This window comes from Ahaetulla prasina, chromosome 2 (assembly GCF_028640845.1).
Source record: "Ahaetulla prasina isolate Xishuangbanna chromosome 2, ASM2864084v1, whole genome shotgun sequence".
NCBI classification, from domain to species: Eukaryota; Metazoa; Chordata; class Lepidosauria; order Squamata; family Colubridae; genus Ahaetulla; species Ahaetulla prasina.
In genome coordinates, this window is record NC_080540.1 from 280,840,743 (window position 1) to 280,866,957 (window position 26,215).

At 40.2% G+C, this 26,215-nt stretch overlaps 1 protein-coding gene across 1 annotated transcript in view; it reads left to right on the top strand.

The window, feature by feature from the left end:
• ADAMTS12 (ADAM metallopeptidase with thrombospondin type 1 motif 12) overlaps positions 1-26,215 on the top strand; it is a 190,730-nt gene that overhangs the window by 46,571 nt on the left and 117,944 nt on the right. The window contains exon 3 of the mRNA XM_058170200.1: positions 18,091-18,262. Coding sequence (XP_058026183.1) covers positions 18,091-18,262 — 172 coding nt within the window. The remainder of the gene's footprint in view (positions 1-18,090; positions 18,263-26,215) is intronic.

The following is a 26,215-nucleotide window of genomic DNA, read 5'->3' on the forward strand; positions in this document are numbered from 1 at the left end:
TGGATAATTTCTACTATGGCTCTGCCTGAAGGAGGCTGATCTTTGTTATTTAGAATAACATAACATAACATAACATCAGAGTTGGAAGGGACCTTGGAGGCCTTCTAGTCCAACCCCCTGCCCAGGCAGGAAACCCTACACCATCTCAGTCAAATGGTTATCCAACATTTTCTTAAAAATTTCCAGTGTTGGAGCATTCACAACTTCTGAAGGCAAGTCGTTCCACTTATTAATTGTTCTAACTGTCAGGAAATTTCTCCTTAGTTCTAAGTTGCTTCTTTCTTTGATCAGTTTCCACCCATTGCTTCTTGTTCTACCCTCAGGTGCTTTGGAGAACAGCCCGACTCCCTCTTCTTTATGGCAGCCCCTGAGATATTGGAACACAGCTATCATGTCTCCCCTAGTCCTTCTTTTTGTTAAACTAGACATGCCCAGTTCCTGCAACCGTTCTTCATATGTTTTATCCTCCAGTCCCCTAATCATCTTTGTTGCTCTTCTCTGCACTCTTTCTAGAGTCTCAACATCTTTTTTACATCGTGGCGACCAAAACTGGATGCAATATTCCAAGTGTGGCCTTACCAAGGCATTATAAAGTGGTACTAGCACTTCACGTGATCTTGATTCTATCCTCTGTTTATGCAGCCCAGAACTGTGTTGGCTTTTTAACAGCTGCTGCACTGCTGGCTCATATCTAGATGGTTATCCACTAGGACTCCAAGATCCCTCTCACAGGTACTACTATTGAGCAAGGTACCACATATACGGTACTGGTGCATTTTGTTTTTTTGGCCTAAATGTAGAACCTTACTTTTTTCACTGTTGAATTTCATTTTGTTAGATAGCGCCCAATGTTCAAGTCTGTCAAGATCTTTCTGTAACTTGAGCCTATCTTCTGGAGTGTTGGCTATTCCTGCCAGCTTGGTGTCATCTGCAAATTTGATGAGTTCCCCATCTATCCTCTCGTCCAAGTCATTGATGAAGATGTTGAAGAGTACTGGGCCTAAAACAGAGCCTTGGGGTACTCCACTGCATACTTCCCTCCATGTGGATGTAGTTCCGTTGAGGACTACACGTTGAGTGCGGTTGGTCAGCCAGTTACGAATCCATCTGATGGTGGTGCTGTCTAACCCACATTTTCTACTTTATCTAGTAGTAGGTTATGGTCTACTTTATCAAATGCATTACTGAAGTCCAAGTATATTATATCAACAGCATTCCTCTGGTCTACTAATTTTGTCATTTTGTCAAAGAATGCGATCAGATTAGTCTGGCATGATCTGTTTTGACAAACCCATGTTGGCTTTTGGTTATTACTTTGTTTGCTTCTAGGTGTTCGGTGATTCGTTGCTTGATTATCTTTTCCAGAATCTTCCCGGTATTGAGGTCAGACTGATAGGTCTGTAGTTTCCTGGATCTGTTTTTCCTTTTTGAAGATGGGAACTACATCAGCTCTTTTCCAGTCCTCTGGCAGCTCCCTGTGCTCCAGGATCTTTGAAAGATATAGTTCAGTGGTTCTGAGATCACGTCTGCCAGTTCCTTCAGAACCTTGGGGTGTAATCCATCCGGTCCTGGTGATTTGGACTCGTCTAGGGTAGACAGGTGTTCACTTACCATTTTCTTCCCTATTTTAACTTGAGTTTCTAATCTGTTTTTGTAGTGCTGTTTTGATAGGTTGGATTGTTTTTCCTTTTGTGTAAAGACAGATGCAAAATATGAGTTAAGTAGATCTGCTTTCTCCTGTTGCTTGTCATCTTCTTGCCACTTTCTCCCAGCAATGGGCCAATTGTTTCCTTGACTTTTTCTTGTTTTTAACATGTTGGAAGAAGCTTTTTTTGTTATTTTTTACTTTTGTCGCTAGCCTTTGTTCATTGTGTGCCTTAGCTTTCCTCACTTCATCTTTACAGGCTCGGGGTATTTGCTGATATTCTGCCTTAGTTATTTGCCCCTCTTTCCACTTTTTATATTTGTCCTTTTTGTCTTTCAATTTGTCAGATAGTTCTTTATGCATCCATGCTGGTTTCTTTTGTGATCTACTATTTTTCTTCTTCATTGGTATTGTGTTAGACTGTGCTTTTATAATCTCACTTTTCAAAATTTCCCAAGCTTCTTGAGTTGTTTTCCCCCTGAGGATTCTCATCCATTGAATCCTTCTCAAGCTCTCTCTAAGTTTATTGAAATTAGCTCTCTTAAAGTCCAAGACTCTAGTTTGACTTTGTTCTACTACTTGTATTTGCTTAATGTCGAATTCCAATATTGCGTGGTCACTTGCCCCCAAGGTTCCTGTAGCTTCAACACCTTCTATCATTTCATCTCTGTTAGTGAGAATTAAGTCCAATATGGCTGATCCTCTTGTCGCCTTCTCTATTTTTTGGGAAACAAAGTTGTCTGCTAGGTTTGTTAGGAACCTGTTGGATCTTCCACTTGGTGCAGAGTTTGTTTCCCAGTTGATGTCAGGGTAGTTAAAATCCCCCATTACTACTGTGATGTGCTTCCTACATACCTTAGTTAGCTGACTAGCATCTACTTCCTCTGTTTGGTTGGGTGGCCTATAGTATAGACCTATGGCAATATCGTTTTCACCCTTTTATATTGACCCAAATACATTCAAGATGATTTTCATCATTGTTGTGCTCTATTTCTGTAGAGATGTAGTTATTTCTTATATATAGTGCAACTCCACCTCCTCTTTTATTTGGTCTATTTCTTTTAAATAATTTATATCCCTCTAGCTGTATGTTCCATTTGTCAGTTTCATCCCACCAAGTTTCCGTAATGGCAACAATATCATATCTACCCTCATTTACTTGGATTTCTAATTCACCCTGTTTATTCCTCATACTCTGTGCATTGGTGTATAGACATTTGAGTCCATTTGGATTGATCTTGTGTTTACTGTCTACATAACCTGTGTTGACTGCCCCTACTTTCTTGCCACCTGTTGGTTTAGTGCACATGGTATGGCACTCACTGTTAAATGCTTGGTTTTGCTTGATAGCATGGTTGATAGTCTTACCCATACAGACATCTATGTTACATGCACTGATAACCCTTTTAGTTTTCGATTGCTGGGGACAGAAATTTTCTATATCAGTTAATTCTCTGTCCCCACTGTTCAGTTTAAATGTTTATCCAGAAAATCTGTGAATGTATTGCTAAGTAACTCAGTCTCTTTCTTTGATGGATGCAATCCATCTCTTTTGTACAATTTTTCATTGGACCAGTTGCAGACATCATGACTAATAAAACCAAAGCCTTCCCTTTTACACCACTCCTTTAGCCACACATTAAACTCCACTACACGCTGGCCTTTACCTTTTTGTTCCTTATGTACTGGTAAAACCTCTGAAAAGTTAAGCCTACAACCTATGCTATTAAGTTCATACCCTAAGCTCTGGAAATCATTCATAGAATAGACTGGCCCTGGCCTTAATGGCCCATTGACAAAAGGGGGGGGGCTGAGTTTCTGCCTCCCTTTTAGGGGAAATATTCTGCCCTTTTAATATTTCCTAAAATATTCCATTTTCCTAGGAGAGGGTTGGGTGCTAACTTCCAATCATGATACCTAATTGCCAGTTTTCATTTATGCAAATGATCATGCAAATGATGCTGTTATTAGGAAGGATAGTAGCATTTGTAAGAAAAAGTTTAATTCAGGCAGTCAAATCGATATAGTCTATTAATAATCTCTGATTATTTGAAGTGGCCTATGTTTTTCTGAGATTTTTTTCTTAAGGGAAATTTTTATTTATTTATTTATTTTTATTTATTTATTATTTAGATTTTTATACCGCCCTTCTCCGAAGGACTCAGGGCGGTGTACAGCCAGATTAAAACAGTGCAATATACAAATTAAAACAACAGTTAAATCAGTTAAATAACAGTTATTGAATCCTCCAGTCAGTAAAAGTAGAGGAATTTCCTGAACAGCCAGAAATAGGAATAGGAATAATATGTGTAAATTATAAAAGGGAATTTTTATTTCTTTTTGGAAATATCTAATGAAATTCATGACATGTCAAATCACCAACATATGGTTATCTTTGTAAAAGTTTATTTTATTATCCTAAATAGGAATCATTTTCCGTTGTGTTTAAGCTCATCCCTCAAATGTTGGAAAGTAAACTATTATTTTTCTGTTGATGGTGCAGACATTCTGTTCTACACATTGCATGGATTAATCAATTGCAGGCTATATTTTCCACTTGCCTGCACATTAAATACAATCAGGATAAAATAAAAATACAGATTTCTCATCAGAAGCTTTTCAAAGTAGACAAAAGAACCATCCTCTTAAGAAATGCAAATTACTGAAATCTTTTTACATGGGATATCATGTAAAGTAGGGCTACTTTTGAATGCATTTTTTTTTATTATTATAAATGTGCTTTAGAACATAATCCTTTGAGCAATTCAAGGATTTTTAAAAATCTTGTAAAAAAAAAAAGCAAATAGGGGTTGAGCCCAATCAGATTTATTTTGCAAGTTGAGACACGATGTAGTTAAATCACAGCTGCTTTTCCTGGGTTGTGTCCCAGATTATCTGATAATCATTTGTGAAGTCTGACTACATACATCATCTTGGGTGGTAAATGTGCCAAGGATGGCTTTATTTCTAGGAAATCTCCCAAGAGTGACAGTTTAAGAGACTTTGGAGCCAATCCCCACTAAAATCAAACATTTTAAAAGTTCTGTCAATTGCAGAAGAAGAGTTTCTTCAGCACCAGGACTTGAAAATGACTCGATCAGTTTTCATATTTGCCACTGTTATAATTATTTAATTGTTATTTTAACCTGACATTTTAAGTGATGTCCAGAGATTAAAAAAAAAACAAAATGCCCTTAATTTTAGGCTTACCCATAAATGTGGGTGTGAGCGAAATATGAGCGAAAAGAAAAGCAAACAGTGGGGGAGAATTCCAGATTTATTTATATCTGCCTTTTTTCAAGGAGGTTAAGAAAATTTTCCTAGAATCCCCTTTTATTATCCTCATAAAAGCAAATCTGAGAAATGGGTTCAACTTTGGGAAAGTAACCTGGGTGAGAGCCAGTTTGGTCTACTGATTAAGGCAGGGGTCTCCAACCTTGGTCCCTTTAAGACTTGTGGACTTGAACTCCCAGAGTCCCTCAGCCAGCAAAGCTGGCTGAGGAACTCTGGAAGTTGAAGTCTACAAGTCTTAAAGGGACCAAGGTTGGAGACCTCTGGATTAAGGCACCAGGTTAGAAAGTAGGAGTCTGTGAGATCAAGTTCTGTCTTAGATATAGCAGTCAGCTGTGTCACTTTGGGTTAGTCTCTCCTAGCCCAACCTCTCTCACAGCAGTGGTGGGTTTCTACCAGTTCACCTTGGTTCGGGTGAACCGATAGTGGCAGCAGCAGGAGGCTCCGTCCACCTGCCCGGACGTCATTACAGATGCTCTGTGCATGCGTGCGATCTCCCAATTCCGAATCGTTAGTGAAGGTAAGTGGAACCCACTACTGACTCACAGGGTTATTGTAGGGAAAATAGGAGGAGGAGGGTGTGTTGGATTTGTCTGCTGCTTTGAGTTCTTTTGTCTGCTGCTTTGAGTTCTATTATTTTGTCAAATAATAAAGATGGGATACAAATGCATAAATAAAAAACTAGCCCTGAGTTTCCATGCTTGAAGATAAATTTTAATCTAAGTTTCTCTCATCTTGGGTCAACTGCTTAATCTCTATGCTACATTAGCTCTTTGTTCTGTCCTTCCTCGCCTCCGTCCGAATGATGGCTTAATTAGCTGTCACTATCAGCTCTGGCAGCAGAATAGCCAGAGTCTGCCAAGAGCCTCCGTTATCTTTCACGATCCTGGTGAGTCACCTAGAAACAAACTTCAGCTCTTAATCAGTGAATTTGCCTGTTACAAAGAGACACAGCAGCTTTGGCTGCATTTTATATCGTGTGGGGTGTGGCTCCATGACTCAGCACTTCCTAGGCCTGCCCCACCCTTGCTTCTGTTGTTCCCTCCTCTCCTGCCTATGAAACCAAGCCTCATTGCTGTCAGCTGGGTCTGCAGGCATGGACTGGGCGGGGGGAGAGTCAGGGGATGGAGGCCTCGTTATCTCTTCCACCTGGCCTGTTTCTGGCTCCTGGAGTTGAGCCAGGCAAACCGGTGCTCCCGAGGTAAGACCTGATGGCCCTTCCCCTCACTGTCTAAGTCACTTTCTGGCAGCAGGCCCGGCTCAGGGGATGCAGACACAACACTCTTGCAGGTTTTATGTCCTCTATATCACAGAATCTCTTTTTGAGTGAAGGCTGTAGTTTCCCAAAACTTACCTGAATTACACATTTTATTTATTTATTTATTTATTTATTTATTTATTTATTTATTTATTTATTTATTTATTTATTTATTTATTTATTTATTTATTTATAATAATAACAACAGAGTTGGAAGGGACCTTGGAGGCCTTCTAGTCCAATCCCTTGCCCAGGCAGGAAACCCTACACCATCTCAGACAGATGGTTAACTAACATTTTCTTAAAAATTTTCAGTGTTGGAGCATTCACAACTTCTGCAGGCAAGTCGTTCCATTGATTAATTGTTCTAACTGTCAGGGAATTTCTCCTTAGTTCTAAGTTGCTTCTTTCCTTGATCAGTTTCCACCCATTGCTTCTTGTTCTACCCTCAGGTGCTTTGGAGAACAGCCCGACTCCCTCTTCTTTGTAGCAACCCCTGAGATATTGGAACACTGCTATCATGTCTCCCCTAGTCCTTCTTTTTATTAAACTAGACATACCCAGTTCCTGCAACTGTTCTTCATATGTTCTAGCCTCCAGTCCCCTAATCATCTGTTACTCTTCTCTGCACTCTTTCTAGAGTCTCAGCATTTTTTTTACATTGCGGCGATGTAAACAAAAATTGTTTTGTCAAGCATGTATTAGATAACCGTTATAAGTATATACATGATTATTAATACATGAAATGGATATAAATAAAAGGGAACATTAGGACAGGGATGGTAGGCACACTGGTGTGCTTATGCACGCCCCTTACAGACCTCTTAGGAATGGGGTGAAGTCAACAGGACACTTGTTGGGTAAGGTTAAAATTGTGGGGGTTTGGGGAAGAAACCACAGAGTCAGGTAGTGCATTCCAGGCATTGACACTCTGTTGCTGAAGTTGTATTTCCTGCAATTGAGTTTGGTGTGGTTTACCTTGAGTTTGTATTTATTATTTGCTCGTATATTGTTGTGGTTGAAGCTGAAGTAGTCATTGACAGATAGAACATTGCAATAGATAATTTTATGTACTACGCTTAGGTCAGACCGAAGATGGCGTAGTTCTAAGTTGTCTAAGCCTAAAATTTCAAGTCTGGTGGCATAAGGTATTCTGCTGTGAGTAGAGGAGTGGAGGACTCTTCTCATGAAATATCTCTGGACTCTCTCAATTGTATAAATGTCTGCTATGCAGTGAGGGTTCCAGACAGATGAACTGTATTCGAGAATTAGTAAGCCAACTCTTCCTTACTTGCAGGTGCAATGTCCTTGCATGTATATTGCAAAAGAAAGATAGGTCTATCAAAAGAAATTTAGATTTACAATCTGCAGTCTTGTACAGGTGACCACAATTGGACCAGCCTTTTCATTGTTAAGCAGAGTGATTGTTAAGCGAGTCACACCTGATTTTACAAACTCTTTTTTGCCACAGTCATTAAGCGAATCACTGCAGAGGTTAAATGAATCATGCAGTTGTTAAGCGAATACGGCTTTCCCTTTTGTCTTTACTTGTCGCAAGCCAGCTGGGAAAGCTGCAAATGTTTATCACTGCTGCAACTGTCATAAATATATTCCAAGCACCCTAATTTTGATCACATGATCATGGGGAATGCTATGATGGTCATACGTGTGAGGACCGACTGTAAGTTACTTTAAACCAGGGGTGTCAAACTCAAGGCCCGCAGGCCGGATTCAGACCGCAGGGTGCTTAGATCTGGCCTGTGGACCACCCTGAAAACATTGAAGGACTGGTGCCTCTGGCATGGTGCCTCTGCCAGTGAAAACAGAGCTTGGGAGGGCCACTGTTGTGACCCAGGTTCCCGGACTCGGACTCCTGGAGGAGGATGATTCAGAGAGTGAGGAGGAGGAGCTGGCAAGGCCTGCTTCCCCTGGGCCCTCTCCCTCCCTGGCACCCACCCAGGAGGAGGAGGAGGGGCTGGCAAGGCCTGATTCCCCCGGGCCTTCTTCTGATTTGGCAATGCCCCAAGAACAATCTTGGCTTGATGAGAGACTGCGCAGACGTGACCAGCGCATGCAGCAGAGGAGGCATTCGGACAAGGTCAAAGAATGATGAATCACGGAGTGACACCCACAGGGGCTATAAAGCAGGAGGTGGAGCTTCCTGGCTTTTTGTCTTGGACAAAGCAGTGAATTTGCGTGGACAAACTGTTTCAATGGAGGGAAGAATATATTCGTGAGTGACTCTTGCCTTATCTATAATTTCCTAGTTATCTCCAGAGACTTGGCAGGCGCGTGGGTAGATGTGGCCAGAACATCTCTGTGCCAGAAGGAATCCAGCCAAATGTAAATAAACTTGAAAAGAAGGCCTTTGACTGACTTTTTGTTGGGAGTATTGGGAGGGGGAAACAAAACAGCCACGTGTGACTTCCCCGAGCTCTGTTTTCGCTGGCAGAGGGCTGCAGGAGGTTGTCGCAGCTGAAAATTGAGCCCAGAAGGGCCATCAGTGCTGAAAATAGAGCCTCGAGTGCTGTCAAGCTGGCCACGTCAAACACAATCCTGTTGTGGCCCTCAATGAAATTGAGTTTGACACCCCTGTTTTAAACAAATGATTGTTCTGAGGATTATCTGTAGCTTTGACCCATGAGCTTTCCTCCTGAGGCAAAGCTTTGTTCGGTTGATTGGCTCAGTCCTTTAATTCTGGGACAGTGTACATCAGTAATTATCCTGAAGAAAGATTCTAAATTCATTAATGAAGAATATTCCATACCCACTCAGGTTTTTTTCTCTCAGACCAGCCAGTCTATTTTCTCCAACAGGTTCCTAAAAATGGCACAGTTCAAGGGGAATATTAACCAAGTCATAAATACTACATGCTCTAGCACTGAATTTTGGAAAAGTGCCTACAAACCAGTGGTGAAATTCAATTTTTTTTATTACTGGTTCTGTGGCCGTGGCTTGGTGGGTGTGGTAGAGGAAGGATACTGCAAAATCTCCATTTCCACCCCACTGCTGGGGGAAGGATATTGGAAAATCTCCATTCCCGCTCCACTCTGGGACCAGCCAGAGGTGATATTTGCTGGTTCTCCAAACTAATCAAATTTTCTGCTATCGGTTCTTTGAACGACTCAAAATTTCTGCTACTGATTCTCCAGAACCTGTTGGATTTCACCCCTGCTACAAACCCATCATCTTATAAACCTTTGTGAGTAGACAGATCTCATTACTGGGGAGAAAAAATGAAAAATTATCTTGCAAACATCAGAGGGAAAAAAGATGCTAAAGTGCTGTAGATAACTAAACCTGCCTGAGGTGAACTTTTTTTTTTTAATTACTGAGCAAAGAAAGACTAGATGCAAAGCTGTAACAGACTCTTAAACAGAGAAGAAAGTTTTTAGAATAGAATAGAATAGAATAGAATAGAATAGAATAGAATAGAATAGACTAGACTAGACTAGACTAGACTAGACTAGACTAGAATAGAATAGAATAGAAAAGAAAAGAAATTTTATTGGCCAAGTGTGATTGGACACACAAGGAATTTGTCTTGGTGCATATGCTCTCAGTGTACATAAAAGAAAAGATACCTTCATCAAGGTACAACATTTACAACACAAATGATGGTCAATATATCAATATAAATCATAAGGATTACCAGCAACAAAGTTACAGTCATACAGTCAAAAGTGGAAAGAGATTGGTGATGGGAACGATGAGAAGATTAATAGTAGTGCAGATTTAGTAAATAGTTGAGGGAATTATTTGTTTAGCAGAGTAATGGCCTTTGGGAAAAAACTGTTCTTGTGTCTAGTTGTTCTGGTGTGCAGTGCTCTATAGTGTCGTTTTGAGGGTAGGAGTTGAAACAGTTTATGTCCAGGATGTGAGGGATCTGTAAATATTTTCATGGCCTTCTTTTTTTTTTTTTTACATTTATATCCCGCCCTTCTCCGAAGACTCAGGGCGGCTTAGAGTGTGTAAGGCAATAGTCTCATTCTATTTGTATATTTACAAAGTCAACTTATTGCCCCCCCAACAATCTGGGTCCTCATTTTACCTACCTTATAAAGGATGGAAGTCTGAGTCAACCTTGGACCTGGTGGGACTAGAACCTGCAGTAATTGCAGGCAGCTGTGTTTTAATAACAGGCTTCTTACAGCCTGAGCCACACCGCGGCCCTTCTTCTTGATTCGTGCAGTATACAGGTCCTCAATGGAAGGCAGGTTGGTAGCAATTATTTTTTCTGCAGTTCTTTATATAAATGCCTTTATATAGATGGCTGTATCTTTGGAGTCACTGAAGCAGTAGGCATGTGTTTAAATGGACTCCAGAGGATGGTAGAGGACAGGAAGGCCTGGAGGAATGTTGTCTATGGGGTCGCGATGGGTCGGACACGACTTCGCAACTAACAACAACAAAAATCTTTGGAGGAGATTTGTATTTTTTGTAAAGTTGTCATAGATTCCCTCTTGACAACTTTACTTAGAGTTTCAGTTTCAGCAGTAAGAGACAGCAGCTGCAGAATTAAATAATCAAGAGAACGAATTATACAACCATAAGGTTTGAATCTTGTATGTCTGTCTTCCACCCCTACACATTGCTTGATCTTGGATGTGGTGGCCACATCACCTGGTGCCTTGATCAAAGTCTTGTCTGATTTCAATTTCTTTGTGTCTGGCCTTGCCAGTGTATAATCTCACAGTTTCTAAAGCCTTGGACTTTTGAGCTGATTGAAACGTGTGGGGGTTTTTTTTGGCAATTGTGCAAATATAGTTCTCTATGACTTTGAACAATCTGCCAGATTGATGAGTGAGCTTGCTGAAAATCATCTCAGATAGTTTTATTATCTAATAGGTCAAGTATCGTTAATGCACAGTTCCAGGTGGCTCATATAATTTTTTAAAATGGCAATCTTTTTTCTTAGACCACCTAAATTGGTAACTTATATTTAATAGGAGGATTGGTAAGATTATTTTGTGAAGAATTGGACTGATCTGTCTGCAGATGCTCATGTTGCTCCTATTTTTCTGCTCCTATTTGCTTTCCACCTATGCTGAGACACACTTTCCCCAGGACAGATTTTTTAAATAATAGTGTAATCCAATTTCTTCATTTTTAATGAGTGTAGGGCCAGCTAATAAGCAACATGGTTTGCTGATCGATTAGCAAAACAATCTGAGACTATTTGCAGCAAGTATTATGGCCTCACCCAGTGTAAGATGCTGCTTGTGGTGTTTTTGCCAAGAAGAGCCTTTGGCAGGTTGCCAAAGACAACAAAGGTTGGTGATAAAGCCGAAGGACAGTTTATGAAGAATTTGTTTTGGACTAAGCTGAGAATGAATTAATTCTCAGCTGTTCTAATAAAATTCAGTTCAGGACTGAATTGTGTTTGGTAATCACTACTTGGGCCTCGGTTAGAACAATCTTGCCAATCCTCTTCTCCACAGAAATGATTAGCAAACTTCTAACTCAAGCATAATTGGCAGAGCTCTTCGGCATTTCTCTGCTGTAAGCTGCTGACTGGGAATGACGGTTTTTTGTGTGCCCTTTGCGCTGTGAATTAAGTAAGCAGTGACAGCTTGTAGACTGAACTTGTGACTGATGATTCAGACAACTCGCTTCCCTTGAGCATATGTGGGCTCAGCAAGAATCAGTGTGATATCTAAGGACAAAAAAAAAGACAGAACCAGAATAGAGCTGGAAGGGACCTTAGAGGTCTTCTAGTCCAGGGGTCTCCAACCTTGGCAACTTTAAGCCTGGAGGACCTCAACTACCAGAATGCAAAGCTGGCTAGGGCATTCTGGGAATTGAAGTCCTCCAGGCTTAAAGTTGCCAAGGTTGGAGACCCCTGTTCTAGTCCACTCCCTTGCTCAAGCAGGAGACCCTATAAATTTCAGACAAGTGATTGTCCAGTCTCTTCTTAAACATCTCCTGTGATGAAGCACCCACAATGTCTGAAGGCAAGCTGTTCCACTGGTTAACTCCCTGTTAGGAAGTTTCTACTTAATTCCAGGTTGCTTCTCTCCTTGATTAATTTCCATCCATTGTTTCTTGTCCTGTCCGCGGGTGCTTTAGAAAATAAATCGACCCCCTCCTCTTTGTGGCAGCTTTTCAAATACTGGAATACTGCTACCATTTCCCCGCCAGTCCTTCTAGACTAGCCAATCCCAAATCCTGCAAACTTGTATCATCAAAGGATTCTGTTCAAAATGCTAATGTTCACCTTTTTAGTACGTTTTTAGTAAGGTTTTAGTATGATGTATGTTTGTTGTTTTTATTTATAGGCAGTCCTTGACTTCCGACCACAATCAGGACTTGAATTTACATTGTTAAGCAAGGGGCTTAAATGAGTCATGCCCTGTTTTGCAACTTTTGCAACTGTTAAGCGAATCACTGCTGTGGTTAAGTGAATGATAGGATTATTAAGTGAATCCGGCTTTCCTCAATTGACTTTGTTTGTCAGTCGCCTGCTGGGAAGGTCACAAATGGTGACACATAACCCCTGGATACTTCAGCTGTCATATATATATGTTAGTTGCCAAATGCCTGAATTTTGTTCATGTGACTCTGGAGATGCTACGATGGTCGTAAGAGTGCGGACTGGTCGTAAGTCACTTTTTCAATGCCATTGTAACTTCAAATAGTCACTAAAAGAATGGTTGTAAGTCAAGGACTACTATATATATATATATATATTAATTCTTCTTGTTACAAATTGAATAAAGAAAAAAAATGCAGAAGTTCTGAAGTTACCTAGAATCTCAGTGTCACAGGGAGAATTGTTCCTGTGCTATCTTTGATGGCTTAGTCAGAATTTCCTTCAGTTTTCCCAATTTTGGCAATTTGGCAACTGTGATAGTTTGGAGAGGTTGGGAAACTGCCTATTTCTGTAAGAAAACTCTTCTATTTGGCTGATACCTTCTAACTGATTCATGTAACTGGCTGGAACATTGGTTAAACTAGCCACCCGAAACCTGATGTTCTCCAGGTGTGCTGGACTTCATTATTCCCCTCTCCACTGTCCAACACACCTAGAAGACATTGAATTGCAAAAGACTGGGCTAGTAATTGCCCCTTTTAATTGAATTCTCTGTTTATTATCATCTACTATAATTTTGTTTCTCCTTGTCCTGTTTTTTATGTTGTGTTAAATACAGTATATGCTTGGAAAGTAATTTAAATAATGAAATGAAATGAAATAAGAATGAATGGATGAATGAATGATACTTTATTCTTCACTTGGAGCTCTGATTACTGGTGTATAGTAGCCTTCTCGTCTTTCCTATTACCTATCCTAGCATGACTGTCACTTTGTTTGTATCTTATGATTTATGTTGATTGCTTTTATTTAATATCTTATGATTATCACTGGGTGTTGTATCTTATGATTTATGTTGACTGTATTATGATTATAATCATGATTTATCACTTGTTGCTTGAATGCAAACTGAGAGCTTATGTACCGGAGACAAATTCCTTGTGTGTCCAATCACACTTGGCCAATAAAGAATTCTATTCTATTCTATTCTATTCTATTCTATTCTATTCTATTCTATTCTATTCTATTCTATTCTATTCTATTCATTCCACTCCACTCCACTCCAAGCCATGGTGGCACAGTGGTTAGAATACAGTATTGTAGGCTACTTCTGCTGCCTGCTGGCTGCCTGCAAGTTCAAATCTCACCAGGCTCAAGGTTGACTCAGGTTTTTTATTTATTTATTTATTTATTATTCATACTTTTATACCACCCTATCTCCCTAGGGACTCAGGGTTTCAAATGGTGATCACATGATCCCAGTATGCTGCAAACATTGCAAATACACGCCAGTTGCCAAGATCCCTAATTTTGATTGTTGCTGATATACAACTGTTAAGTGTGAGGACCTGTCCTAAGTTATTTTTTAGTGCCTCTAAATGAATGGTTGTAAGTCCAGAACCACCTGTGCTTGGTAGCAGGGGTGAAATGTAAAATTTGTTACTACCGGTTCTGTGGGCATGGCTTGGTAGGGGGTAATGTGACTGGGTGGGCGTGGCCATTTTTTTTTACTTTTAAAAGCATTTTTTCTACAACCTCTTCAGCCAAAGAGGTTGTAGAAAAAAACGCTTTTCAAAGGCTCCTCTGACAATCCCAGCTGAGTTGCCTGATTGTCAGAGGCTTTTCTTTTCTTTTAAAAGCATTTTTTTCCCTTTAAAAGAAAAAAAAGCCTCTGACAATCAGGCAACTAAGCTGGGATCATCAGAGGAGCCTTTTAAAAGCATTTTTTCTACAACCTCTTCGGCCCAAAGAGGTTTTAAAAAATGCTTTTAAAAGCCTCTGATGATCCCAGCTGAGCTGCGTGAAATCGTCAGAGGCTTTTTTTGGCCAAAGAAAAAATGCTTTTAAAAGAAAAAAAAACCTTTGTTGATCATTCGGCTCAGATGGGCATGGAGGGGGCAGGGATTTTTGCTACCAGTTCTCCGAACCATCCACCGCCATCACTACTGGATTGGGTGATCCGATCCAAACCTGAAGCATTTCACCCCTGCTTGGTAGCTCTGGCAATAGAAGAATATTGAGCTGCAGTGGCCCAGTGGTTAGAGTGCAATACTGCAGGCTACTTCTGCTGCCTGCCGGTTGCCTGTAATTTGGCAGTTGAAATCTCACCAGGCTCAAGGATGACTCAGCCTTCCATCCTTCTGAGGTGCGTAAAATGAGGAGCAAGATTGTTGGGGGCAATAGGCTGACTCTGTAAACCGCTTGGAAAGGGTTGTAAAGCACTGTAAAATGCTATGTAAGTCTAAGTGCTATTGCTATTAAAGCTCTATTTTAGATGACATTATTTGCCAGTATTTCTCCTTCTGAAAATGGAGCAAATATTTTTTTTATTTTTCATTTTCTTTTCTGGCTTGGATTCTATGACTTTGTTAAGTTTATGATCTTCTCATAATCCAGGTCAATGTTTGTTAGTAAGAGAACAAACTGTATAGAAAACTAATCAACTTCCAAAATAGATTGTGAAGGTTATTACATAGTAAAAAGGAAATATTTGCAGTATGATCTGGCTGCAAATAGCCAGGTAATGTTTGAAAAGGAAAACATTTTACACTGAGCAGATGTCTTCTTAATTATGACATTTCGGGCTATTCCAGAGGACTGCACCATAACTAATGAATACATTATGAGAATTGTATGCAGCACTAAACAGACACCTTTAGTAACTGGGAGTCTGTACAAATTGTACAACTTTGGTGAGCCAACAAGCAAAAAAAATAGCTGCATGGTACATTTTTATTGTTTTGATGTGCTGGGTTCTTAATTAAAAAGAGTTTAATTACCCTTTGACTTGTTAATAATCTTTAAAATGAGTCAAAAGAAATATCAGTATGGCCTCAGTAAGCAGACTAATTGAAAAATTAGTCCTTGATGCTTTTATATATGAATATAGGTAATCCTCGATTTACAACAGTTCATTAGTGACTGTTCAAAGTTATAACTGAAAAAACTTACTTATGACCATTTTTCACACTTATGACCATTGCAACATCCCCATGGTGACGTTATTTACATTCAGATGCTTGACAACTGTCTCATATTTATGATGGTTGCAAGGTGATCACCTGTTGAGACCTTCTGACAGGCAAAGTCAACAGGGAAACCCAGATTCACTTAACATGTGTGTTACTCATTTAACAGCTGAAGCGATTCAGTTAACAAATGTAGCAAATGTAGAAGAGTTGTAAAATGGGGCAAAGCTCACTTAACAAATTTCTCACTTAACAACAGAAATGTTGGGCTCAATTATGGTCGTAAGTTGAGGACTACCTGTACATGAACCTGAAATAGAAAACGGAAAGGAGAGGAAGTAATTACTCATCCAAGCCTGGGAATAGGTGAAGGACTCCAGTTGTGGGTAAATGCACAAAGTTTTCATGCCTTGTATGAAAATTGTAAAGCTAATGAGAAGGTTATGAGTTAAATGCCTGCTGCAAGCTGCTTAAAAGATCAAACTAACCACAGTGCAGCAAATGAAGCATTTTTTAAAATAACTGAAGACAGCTGGAGTTTTATCTCTGCTGGTAAATCACAACTCTAACTCTCTGCTTAGTGCAGAAAGCCAAGTTAAAGGATCCATGAAATGCGACTGTCTAATCTCTGTTGCCACACATTCACTGAAGAGAAGCGTCTTCAGATAATTGGCTCTTCTGAAACTCTTCTCCCAGTTAGAATCTTTTTAAGGAAAAAAAAATCAGCAAGAAAGGACTTTCCCATCTGCTAGTGGTTCTTTGTTTTCTGTTAGAATTGCTTCCAATATCAAAGAGGTGAATTTCATTAAAAGATCTTATGTTCGTTCACTCCCTTGAGAGTTTTCTCAACGTGTGGGCAGTTTCAGAGAAAATTCTGAAAATGTTACTGAACAGTTCTACCCTGTAAACAAATAGGGAAACAGATTTTAACTGGGCTAAAGAGTTAACAATATAATACTGAAGAAAGTTAGTACCCATCCCTCTTAGAAGAATAAAATATTTTAGGACATATTAAAAAGGCAGAATATTATATTTCCCTGGATGAGAAAAGGAGAAACATATTTTTAAAGACAAAGCAACTCCTTGTAGCTCCCTGCCCCCAGCAGGTATTTGGTGCCCATTAAGAAAGACTGGGCCAGCCTATCTACAAAACAAAAAACCTCAGCTCCAGGTGATGGGATGAAGACATGACCCTCCAGGACATAATAGGATTATCTATCAGCAGAGCTCACCACATGGCACAACCAAGCCCCTTCATTATATCACCCAGCACAGTTCAACCAAACTTATCTCAGATAAACTTCTAGGAGGCACACATGACCCTACAGCAATTTTTTTATTTGCATTTATATCCCGCCCTTCTCTGAAGACTCAGGGCGGCTTACACTATGTTAGCAATAGTCTTCATCCTATTTGTATATTTATATACAAAGTCAACTTATTGCCCCCAACAATCTGGGTCCTCATTTTACCTACCTTATAAAGGATGGAAGGCTGAGTCAACCTTGGGCCTGGTGGGACTAGAACCTGCAGTAATTGCAGGCAGCTGTGTTAATAACAGACTGTCTTACCAGTCTGAGCCACAGAGGCCCATATAATACATGCCCTTGTCACAGGAACAGGAAACTCAAGGCAAGGCCCAAGAGAGGGTATAAATATCTCTCACTCTCCACTTCATGTGTTCAGCTGCCCAGAATCATATGTGCTTGGTGGTTCTGCTTCACCATTAAACCATTTTTCCAAGCAGCTTCCATATTTCCAGTGTCTTTCTCCCCACTTGGAACTGAACCCGATGGACATGTCTTCCAACAATACTTAGTCCATGATTTTGTTAACTGCAGTGAAATGCAATTATAATGTGAGAATATTATAGCAAAAGGGTGGGTTCCACCAATCCCACTGAGTAGAGCTAATCTGAAAGTTCTCTGCAGAGCTTTTGAGTTGGCTCTGAGACATTAACTTCGAATCCATTGGGGTTTTCTCGGTGTTAGGGACAGTGACATTCTTAAAAACATGAGCCAACTTTAGCAACTATTTTTTTTTATAAATTTGCAGAGCAAGGGCAGTGAAGCCATATCCTTAGTCGTGTTGTACTTCACAATCAGATCGAAGCTTGTAAGCCCTGCCTTTCAATTTGGAAACAGATTGGCATATTTCTTCCAAGCAACATAATTGCTACTCAAATACATTTGCTGCAGAATCCAAGCTTCTGCTCTAACCTCTAAAACAGCTAACGTCATCTACCAAATGGGTCCCAGTTTTGTGCTTGTGTGTGTGTGTGAATATGTATGGGTATATATGTGCAACTTCAGATTGTTTTATTGCATCCAAATATTATTTGGATGTCATAAATATGACATATGATTATCTATTAAATCCAAATATTTCTTCTTAGACTGGTTACTTCCACTTGCCTGATGGAGACTACTTCATTGAACCAGTGAAGAAATATGAATCAAGAGAAGGGGCACATCCACATCTAATCTACAAGACAAATGTCGTCCAGAAGACTCTGCGAAAACAGCAGGACTCCTGGACAGATAAACAATGGAATTGCGGGATGAATGGTACACATCTACTGTATATGCTTTCAAAATGTGTTGCTTGATAATCCATTTAAAAAGAAGCTAAGAACATCTCCCCTCACCTTTACTTGCATTTTTTTTTGCAGCTGATTGGTTTCCTGTTGCAACTGGAAGCAAAAAAAAACTGGTGATCTTTTGACCTTGAGAGGAAGAGGGATCCCTGGTTGTTTCTGTCTTCCTCCTCAAGATTGGTGCTTCTGATTGCAGTTATTTATCGACTCGTTTAGCTTGTTTGTATGTGGCTCCAGTCATAACTTACCACTTGGAGCAGGGGCGTCAAACTCAAGGCCTGCGGGCTGGATCCGGCCCATGGGGTGCTTAGATCTGGCCCATGAGGCTATGCTGGAAACAGCGAGGGACTGCCCTACGGTGCCTCTGCCAGCGAAAACAGCCTCCCGAGCTCCGTTTCCAGCTGCAACGACCTCCTGAAACCCTCTGCCAGTGAAAACATCTTCCTGAGCTCCATTTTCGCTGACAGAAGGTTGCAGGAGGTCGTTGGAGCCGGAAATGGAGCTCGGGAGGCTGTTTTCGCGGGCAGAGTGCTTGGGCCACCACAGGTGCTCCTGACACAAGTGACGTCGAGCTGGCCACGCCCATCCTGGCCACACCCACTCCAGCCCCCGCCCCGAGGTCAAACACAACCCTGAAGCAGCTCTCAATTGAAATTGAGTTTTACACCCCTGAGTTAAAGCATCTATTTTTCATGGAGGATATAATGTCCCACTGGAGAGAGAGAAAGAGGAACAGAATTATATATACAGAATATATATAATAATGTATCTATGAACCAGGGGACCAGAGGTGCCTCCAGAAGTTGTGAATGCTCCAACAGTGGGAAGTTTTTAAGAAGAAATTGGACAACCATTTGTCTGAAATGATATAGGGTTTCCTGCCTGAGCAGGGATTGGACTAGAAGACCTCCAAGGTCCCTTCCAACCCTGTTATTCTATTTTTCTGACATTCTTTCCTCTGGACCTTATAACAATTGATGCCAGTTGGTTGCCCAGCCATTGTTCTGATTTGGAATACCACAGTGTAGTTTTAGAGAGGTATGGCAGATAAACTCAAAGTTTGAGATTAGTTGATATAGGTATTAGAAGCGAGAAAGGGAGTGGAAAGGAGGATAATGGATATATTCAGATTTCATCGTGGCCAATGCTTTTGCCTAGTGACTTGGATATTCTCAGGCGTGTTGACCCAGTCCCTAGATTTTAGAAGTTCATTCCATGTTTTAAGGAACATATATCTTTTTCCGTGCAAGATGAACAAAACTATATTAAAAAAGCAGGCACTGTGCATGTAAAGATCTATTTTGTTTTATCTGGAGTGTAGAAATAATAAGAAGTAAGCAACAATTCAGCATATTCCATTATTTCCAGCTGGCCTTATCATCTCAAGACATTCTCTTTTTAAGATCATTTTCTTTTTTTCATAAGTACAATTACTGAAAATTATTTTGAAATAATTACTAGGAAAGGAGATTGGTGAAGAGTTGTACACTTTCACTTTTATTAAAAGTGCATTGTGATTTGCTAGAATTGCCCTGTATATTCAAAATAGTGCTATCATTGTCAGGGTTCCAAGTAATACACCCATAACGGGTTGACATTCATATCACTGCTGTAACAAAGATGGCAGAGAATAAGGATATTGGGAATATTCCAGTTACAGTAAGCTGCTGAATCCAATATTTGGGCATCCATGATAGCCTTCTTTGGAAATCTAAAAAAGCCTCCAAAATCCGCAGTACAAATGAATACTTAAATTCGTGTTTGAAATTTAGTTGGCTACAAAAGCAAAAAAAGGAATAATATAGTTATAATAGAAATAGCTGGTTCTTTTATCTCATCCAAATTCAAGTTTCTTATGCATCTTTTGAGTTGTTCAGGAGACAGGTTTTTGCCTCAAGAATTGGAATATTTCACCCTTATAGCTAAGTGGTTTATTTAAATATTGCCATGCAATTATTAAACAAAGACATTCACTGGGTTGCTTTCATTCTACTGAAAATGAGAGCTTTGCAATGACTATTATAAAATAAGTAGCAATCAACTGTGAGAAGGATTTGTGTTAGATATTGACAGCCTGAAGGTTCTACTCAGGTCCGCTGATTGAGCGGGAAAATACTAGCATACGATTGGTGGAACTCACTGATAGCTCTGTATATAAGAGCGAGCTGTCAGAGAGGCAAGCTGCTGGATTGTACATAGTTACTAAATAAAGAACTGTTGTCCGAAGCCTGTTTCCAGTCTCTTCCTTCACCCAACTTAACAATTTGCATGAGTTAACTGGGATGATTCATAAGATCCAAACAGGCTTCCTTGCTATTGTCAAAATGAATTCATTATGAAAATAATCTGGTTGACAGAGTTTGTGAACAATCATCTGGGCTTGGGAAGATATCACAATTCTGGAGCTTTTTGCTTCACTCAGAATTGTTCCTGGCAACTACCGTATTTTTTGGAGTATAAGATGCACTTTTTTCCCTCCTAAAAGGAGCTGAAAATTTGAGTGCGTCTTATACTCTGAATGTAGCTTTTTCGAAGCTTTTTTTCAGCCCTAACAAGGCCCTAGCGAGTGAAGTGATCTCCGTGCTAAGTTTTGTTTCAGTGAAGCAATCTTCCTGCTTTGCCTGCTCCCTCTGACTCTCAGCGAGTGAAGTGATCTCCGTGCTTTGCCTGCTTTTCTCATTGCTTCTCTCTCCAAAGATCAGTTGTGCTTTAGAAGCTGTTTTTTATCCCCAAGCAGGGGATAAAAACCAGCAAACTAATGTGCTGAAGCTGACCAGATTAAGGACTAGCCAAATGAATACTTGGTACGCAGATTTCCCCCCCTATTTTCCTCCCCAAAAACTAAGCTGCATTTTATACTCTGGTGCGTTTTATAGTCCAAAAAATACGGTATATCCATTTTTTTTATATAAGGTAAAATGGTGGAAAACAGAATAGAATAGAATAGAATAGAATAGAATTTTTTATTGGCCAAGTGTGATTGGACACAAAAGGAATTTGTCTTGGTGCATATGCTCTCAGTGTACATAAAAGAAAAGTTACGTTCATCAAGGAGAAGAAGTCTGTAAAAGTCATTTCACTTGTGATGGGGAAGTATATTAATGTTATATTCTTGATGATGCTGAAAATGGGAAAATGTCAGGTTTATTCAGCTGCAGATTTACAAAATACCATTTTTATATGAATCATAAACAGGGTTGTTGTTTTCTGGAGAGTTTATTGAAGGCCAATTCATTTGGTGCACATAGGGACTATCCAGAGGACTGAAAAAAGTGATTTCTGACAGATTCTTGCACTTTTTATCAGTCCTCACACTTATGACCGGTCATCATTTATCCCTGTTGCAGCATTTTTAATAACCATGTCACTCGTGTCACAACTGCGGTGCTTCATGTGACCGGGTGGGCATGTCCAGGTGGTCATGTGACATAGCTTCTTTGCCCTAATGACTGTTTGTTGCAATGTTCTTAAGTGTGAAAAAACAGTCATAAGTCACTTTTTCAGTGCCATGCTTGTTAAACCAATTATCAGAACAAATCCATTCTCCCTCCCTCTTTCTCTCCATCTCTTTCTCTCCCTTTCTCTCTTTCTCTCCTTAATCTCTTTCTCCCTCCCTCTCTTTCTCTCCTTCATCTTTCTCCCCTTTCTTTCTCAATCTTTCTCTCCTTAATCTTTCCTTCTCCCTCCCTCTCTTTCTCTCCATCTTTCTCCCCCCTCTTTCTCTCCTTAATCTCTCCTTCTCCCTCCCTCTTTCTCTCCATCTTTCTCCCCCCTCTTTCTCTCAATCTTTCTCTCCTTAATCTCTCCTTCTCCCTCCCTCTCTTTCTCTCCATCTTTCTCCCCCCTCTTTCTCTCAATCTTTCTCTCCTTAATTTCTTTCTCTCTCCTTCTCTTTCTCTCCATTGGACAATGTGACACTGGTCTAATAGGGGGAGGGAAAACTTTAACTTTAACTATGTGAGTTTGTACAGGAAATGGTTAGATCTGGTTTTGCCCTCATCAGTGCCAAAATGATGTACTCAATAAAGTTTTGCATTAAGAGAGTGGATCATCTTGGCTGTGCTTGCTGTAGTTGGGTTCATCAGTGGGAACGTTGACAGTCAGCATATTGTCCGCAACAATCTGGGTCCTCATTTTACCAACCTTGGAAGGATGGAAGGATGAGTCAACCTTGAACTAGTGAGAATCGAACTGTCAAACTGCAGGCAGCCGGCAATCAGCAGAAGTAGCCTGCAGTACTGCACTCCACTGCACCACCTTTACCTAGCTGGTACAGTATCTTGACATGTTCCTACAGTACACCAAATTTCTAATAGGGTTTAAACAGGAGTGGTTCAGATGTGCCAAAGCCTCTCACAACTAAGGATAACTAAGGATAACAAAACTATCCTGGCTTCTAGGAGTTCAAGGACTCATTTCAAATGTTTGCTTAGCTTCACTAATTAAATTCTTCTTTAAATATAGATTTTACAATGTTTAATTAAATCAGAAGCCCATAACTAAGTTATATGAAAGTTGGCTTCCAGCCAAGTGGGCTGCAAAAATGACACATGTTAAGTGGGGGAGGGAAGGAACAGCATTCATTGTCCCCCAGTTACGATTCTCCAGCTTTTTATGTGTCAGATTCCTTCTGAATTTAATCCTGGGCAACATCTGCCAGCACCAGCTGTTCCTTTCTAACTGCCTGTGGAAATGAATGTCTTGCCTTACATTTGTGCAGGACATCTAAAGTTCCAATGCCAAATGAAATGTTGAAAGCTAAGGACTTAGAATCACAGCGTTCTAAAATGAAAGAGAGAATTCTGTGGCTTGTTAATATACATACATTTTCCTATTCTCAGGAAAATGATAAATTCTTTCACTTATCAGAAATGGAGGCAAGACTTAGGATACTGAGACATTAGTACAGGGGTATCAAACTCTAGGCCCACCGGCCAGATGCGGCCGGTGAGGCGATTATACCTGGCCTGCGGGGCCACCCTGGAAACAGTGAAGGGCTGGCCCACAGTGCCTCTGCCACTGAAAACTGTTCTTGAGATGGTTTAGCCTCCTGTGGCCTTATCATCTTTGTTGTTCTTCTTTGCACTCTTTCTAGAGTCTCAACATCTTTTTTATAATGTGGCAACCAAAACTGGGTGTAATATTCCAAGGGCCTCTGGTGGCTCAGACTGCTAAGATAGTCTGTTATTAACACAGCTGCTTGCAATTACTGCAGGTTCAAGTCCCACCAGGCCCAAGGTTGACTCAGCCTTCCATCCTTTATAAGGTAGGTAAAGTGAGGACCCAGATTGTTGGGGGGCAATAAGTTGACTTTGTATATAATATACAAATGGATGAAGACTATTGCTTAACATAGTGTAAGCCGCCCTGAGTCTTCAGAGAAGGGCGGGATATAAATGCAAATATAAAAAAAAGGGTGGTTTTACCAAGGCATTGTAAAATGGTACTAACTCTTCACATGATTTTTACTGAGTTCGCGAAATAAGGAGGCAGGAGACAGGACTTCAGTGATAACAGCTCTTAAGTTTATTATGAGAACCCAGCAACCGGAATAGGAGAACAGTCCTCCTTATATAGCATTTGGGCTGAGGCACCAGCCAATTAGAAACGTGCTTTTTCCTGCCCAAATTTCCCTCCAAGAATTCAGATATGTAACAATTTTGATTCAACCATGTGAAGTGTTGATACTACTTTATAATGCCTTAATAAGACCACACTTGGAATATTCCTCCCCCCCCCCCAGTTTTTATTGCCACACTATAGCAAAACTGGGTGCAATATTCCAAAGGCCTGGATAGATTTATCTATTTTTATAGATTGTTGTCTGAATGAGCATAAAGGGAGGATTATAAAGTAGGATGAAGAAAAGCAGAAAAATCAGGACCAGAAAGCAAATCAGAACTGAAGCAGGAATGGGGAAGTAGCTAAAAGTCAAGATAGGGAAGGCAATTAAAAACTTAATGAACATAGTTAAATTTAGGAAGAACACGAAATGCCACAGGACAGGAAGCCTTTTATAGTCTGTGTTGCTTAGAAGAATTCTGTGAATGATGAGAGCAATCAGTACAGGATGTAAATTAGTTTCACCGAGAAGCACCATGATTCATGTTTTGGGACACCTGCATGTTTGATGGAACACCTGCTGGTTGTCTGCTTCACTCCCCAATGAACTTCCATACTCCAACAATGTGATAACAAATAGAAAAAAAGTCTAAGAATCAGAAGGATTAAATGTAGCTTCAGTAATACTGAAAGGGAATGTACCAACTGTAAGTCGGGATTTGGATTTCATTATTCCTAGGTCCAGCCTGGCTGTGACATTAAACTATGTTTTTGTCATTTCTTAGATTTATATTCTACCTCCCAGAACTCAAGTGTGTCAGACATTTTTCTTCCTATTGGCATTTGATACAATGCCAAAAAGAAAGTTTCATTTGACTAAAATGAGTACACACTAGGAAGAACTAGATCATGGGTATCAAACTCAAGGCCCGGAGGCCGGATGCGGCCCACAGGGTGTTTAGATCTGGGCCATGGGGCTGCCCTGGAAAGCGAAGGAGTAGCCCATGGTGTCTCTGCCAGCGAAAACAGAGCTTGGGAGGGCCTTCTGAGCTCCATTTTTGCTGGCAGAGGTTTGCAGGAGGTTGTCACAGCCAAAAATGGATCTTGGGAGCCTGTTTTCTCTGGCAGAGTGCTCAGGCCACACAGGCACCCCTGACATGAGTGCCGTTGAGCTGGCCACGCTCACCCTGGCCATGCCCACTCTGTCCTCCCCTCCCCAAAGTCAAACATAACCCTGGTGGAGCCCTCAATGAAATCAAGTTTGACACCCCTGAACTAGATGGAGCAATTGTGGCCCTAGGCTTCACCCAATCTTTCTGGATAGCTGGCACAAACCTAATGTTTCTTTAGGTGTTCCAGCTTAGTTGTGCAACTAAAAGTGGAAAGTCATCATGGAATGCTCTCCAGAGTCCTGGAGGAATGGAGTGCGTTCCAGAGGAGCAAGAGACAATGCAGATTAGATAGTTTGCATGAGAGAAAGAAGATGAAGAGAAATAGAATAGGCATTCTATTCTCAAACGGAATGGGACAGAATAGAATAGCTTTATTTGGCCAAGTGTGATTAGACACATTTACATGAGAGAAAGTGGGTGAAGACAGCTACTCCCTAATAATTCCCAGAGTATATGTTTTATGGGGCCTGTAGTCTGCTTTAATGTGGCAAGATTTAGGCCTATATGTGAAGAACAATAACGGAAACTACTTAGAAGAATCACAGTATGTCTTTTTTGGTTTTTGGAGCCTGACTAATGATAAATTCTTCCTATACGTGCCAAATTAATTATGCACAGATTACAGTAGCTTTCAACTTATTCAGTTTTTGCTATAAGCTTCTTATATTTTTTTTTCAGGATAAAAGCAATACATTTTGTGAAATTAAGAAGGCAATTTTATGGAATGAGCTGGAAGCGTTGCTATTTGGAAGATGTTTTTGTTACTTAAATTTCTTTGCAAGATGACTAAAATGGACTCCTGTGTGCAAGTTGTTGTGGGTTGCCCAGAAAACCTTACATTATTTATACCTATACATACTATGGGAGCGGGTTGGCTTACTGGTTAAAGACACTAAGCTTGTCAGATGGATTACAGGGTCGTTAAAAGAAAAAAAATTATCAGCTATCAAATCAGTTTTGATTCTAGTGCCCACATAGATATTACAAACATTTTAAATGAAACAGTAAGAAAATAAAAAGGTGAAACTCAGTAAAGAGAAAGTATGGATGTAAGTAAGTTATAACTGATACTTATATTCTGTGCTTATACCTATTACTTACTGCAATTTTATAATGCAGCATTGTATTTAGACCCATTGTATTTGTTCTTGGTACAAAAGCAAGAGCAGCAGGATTTGCTTTATAGGGTA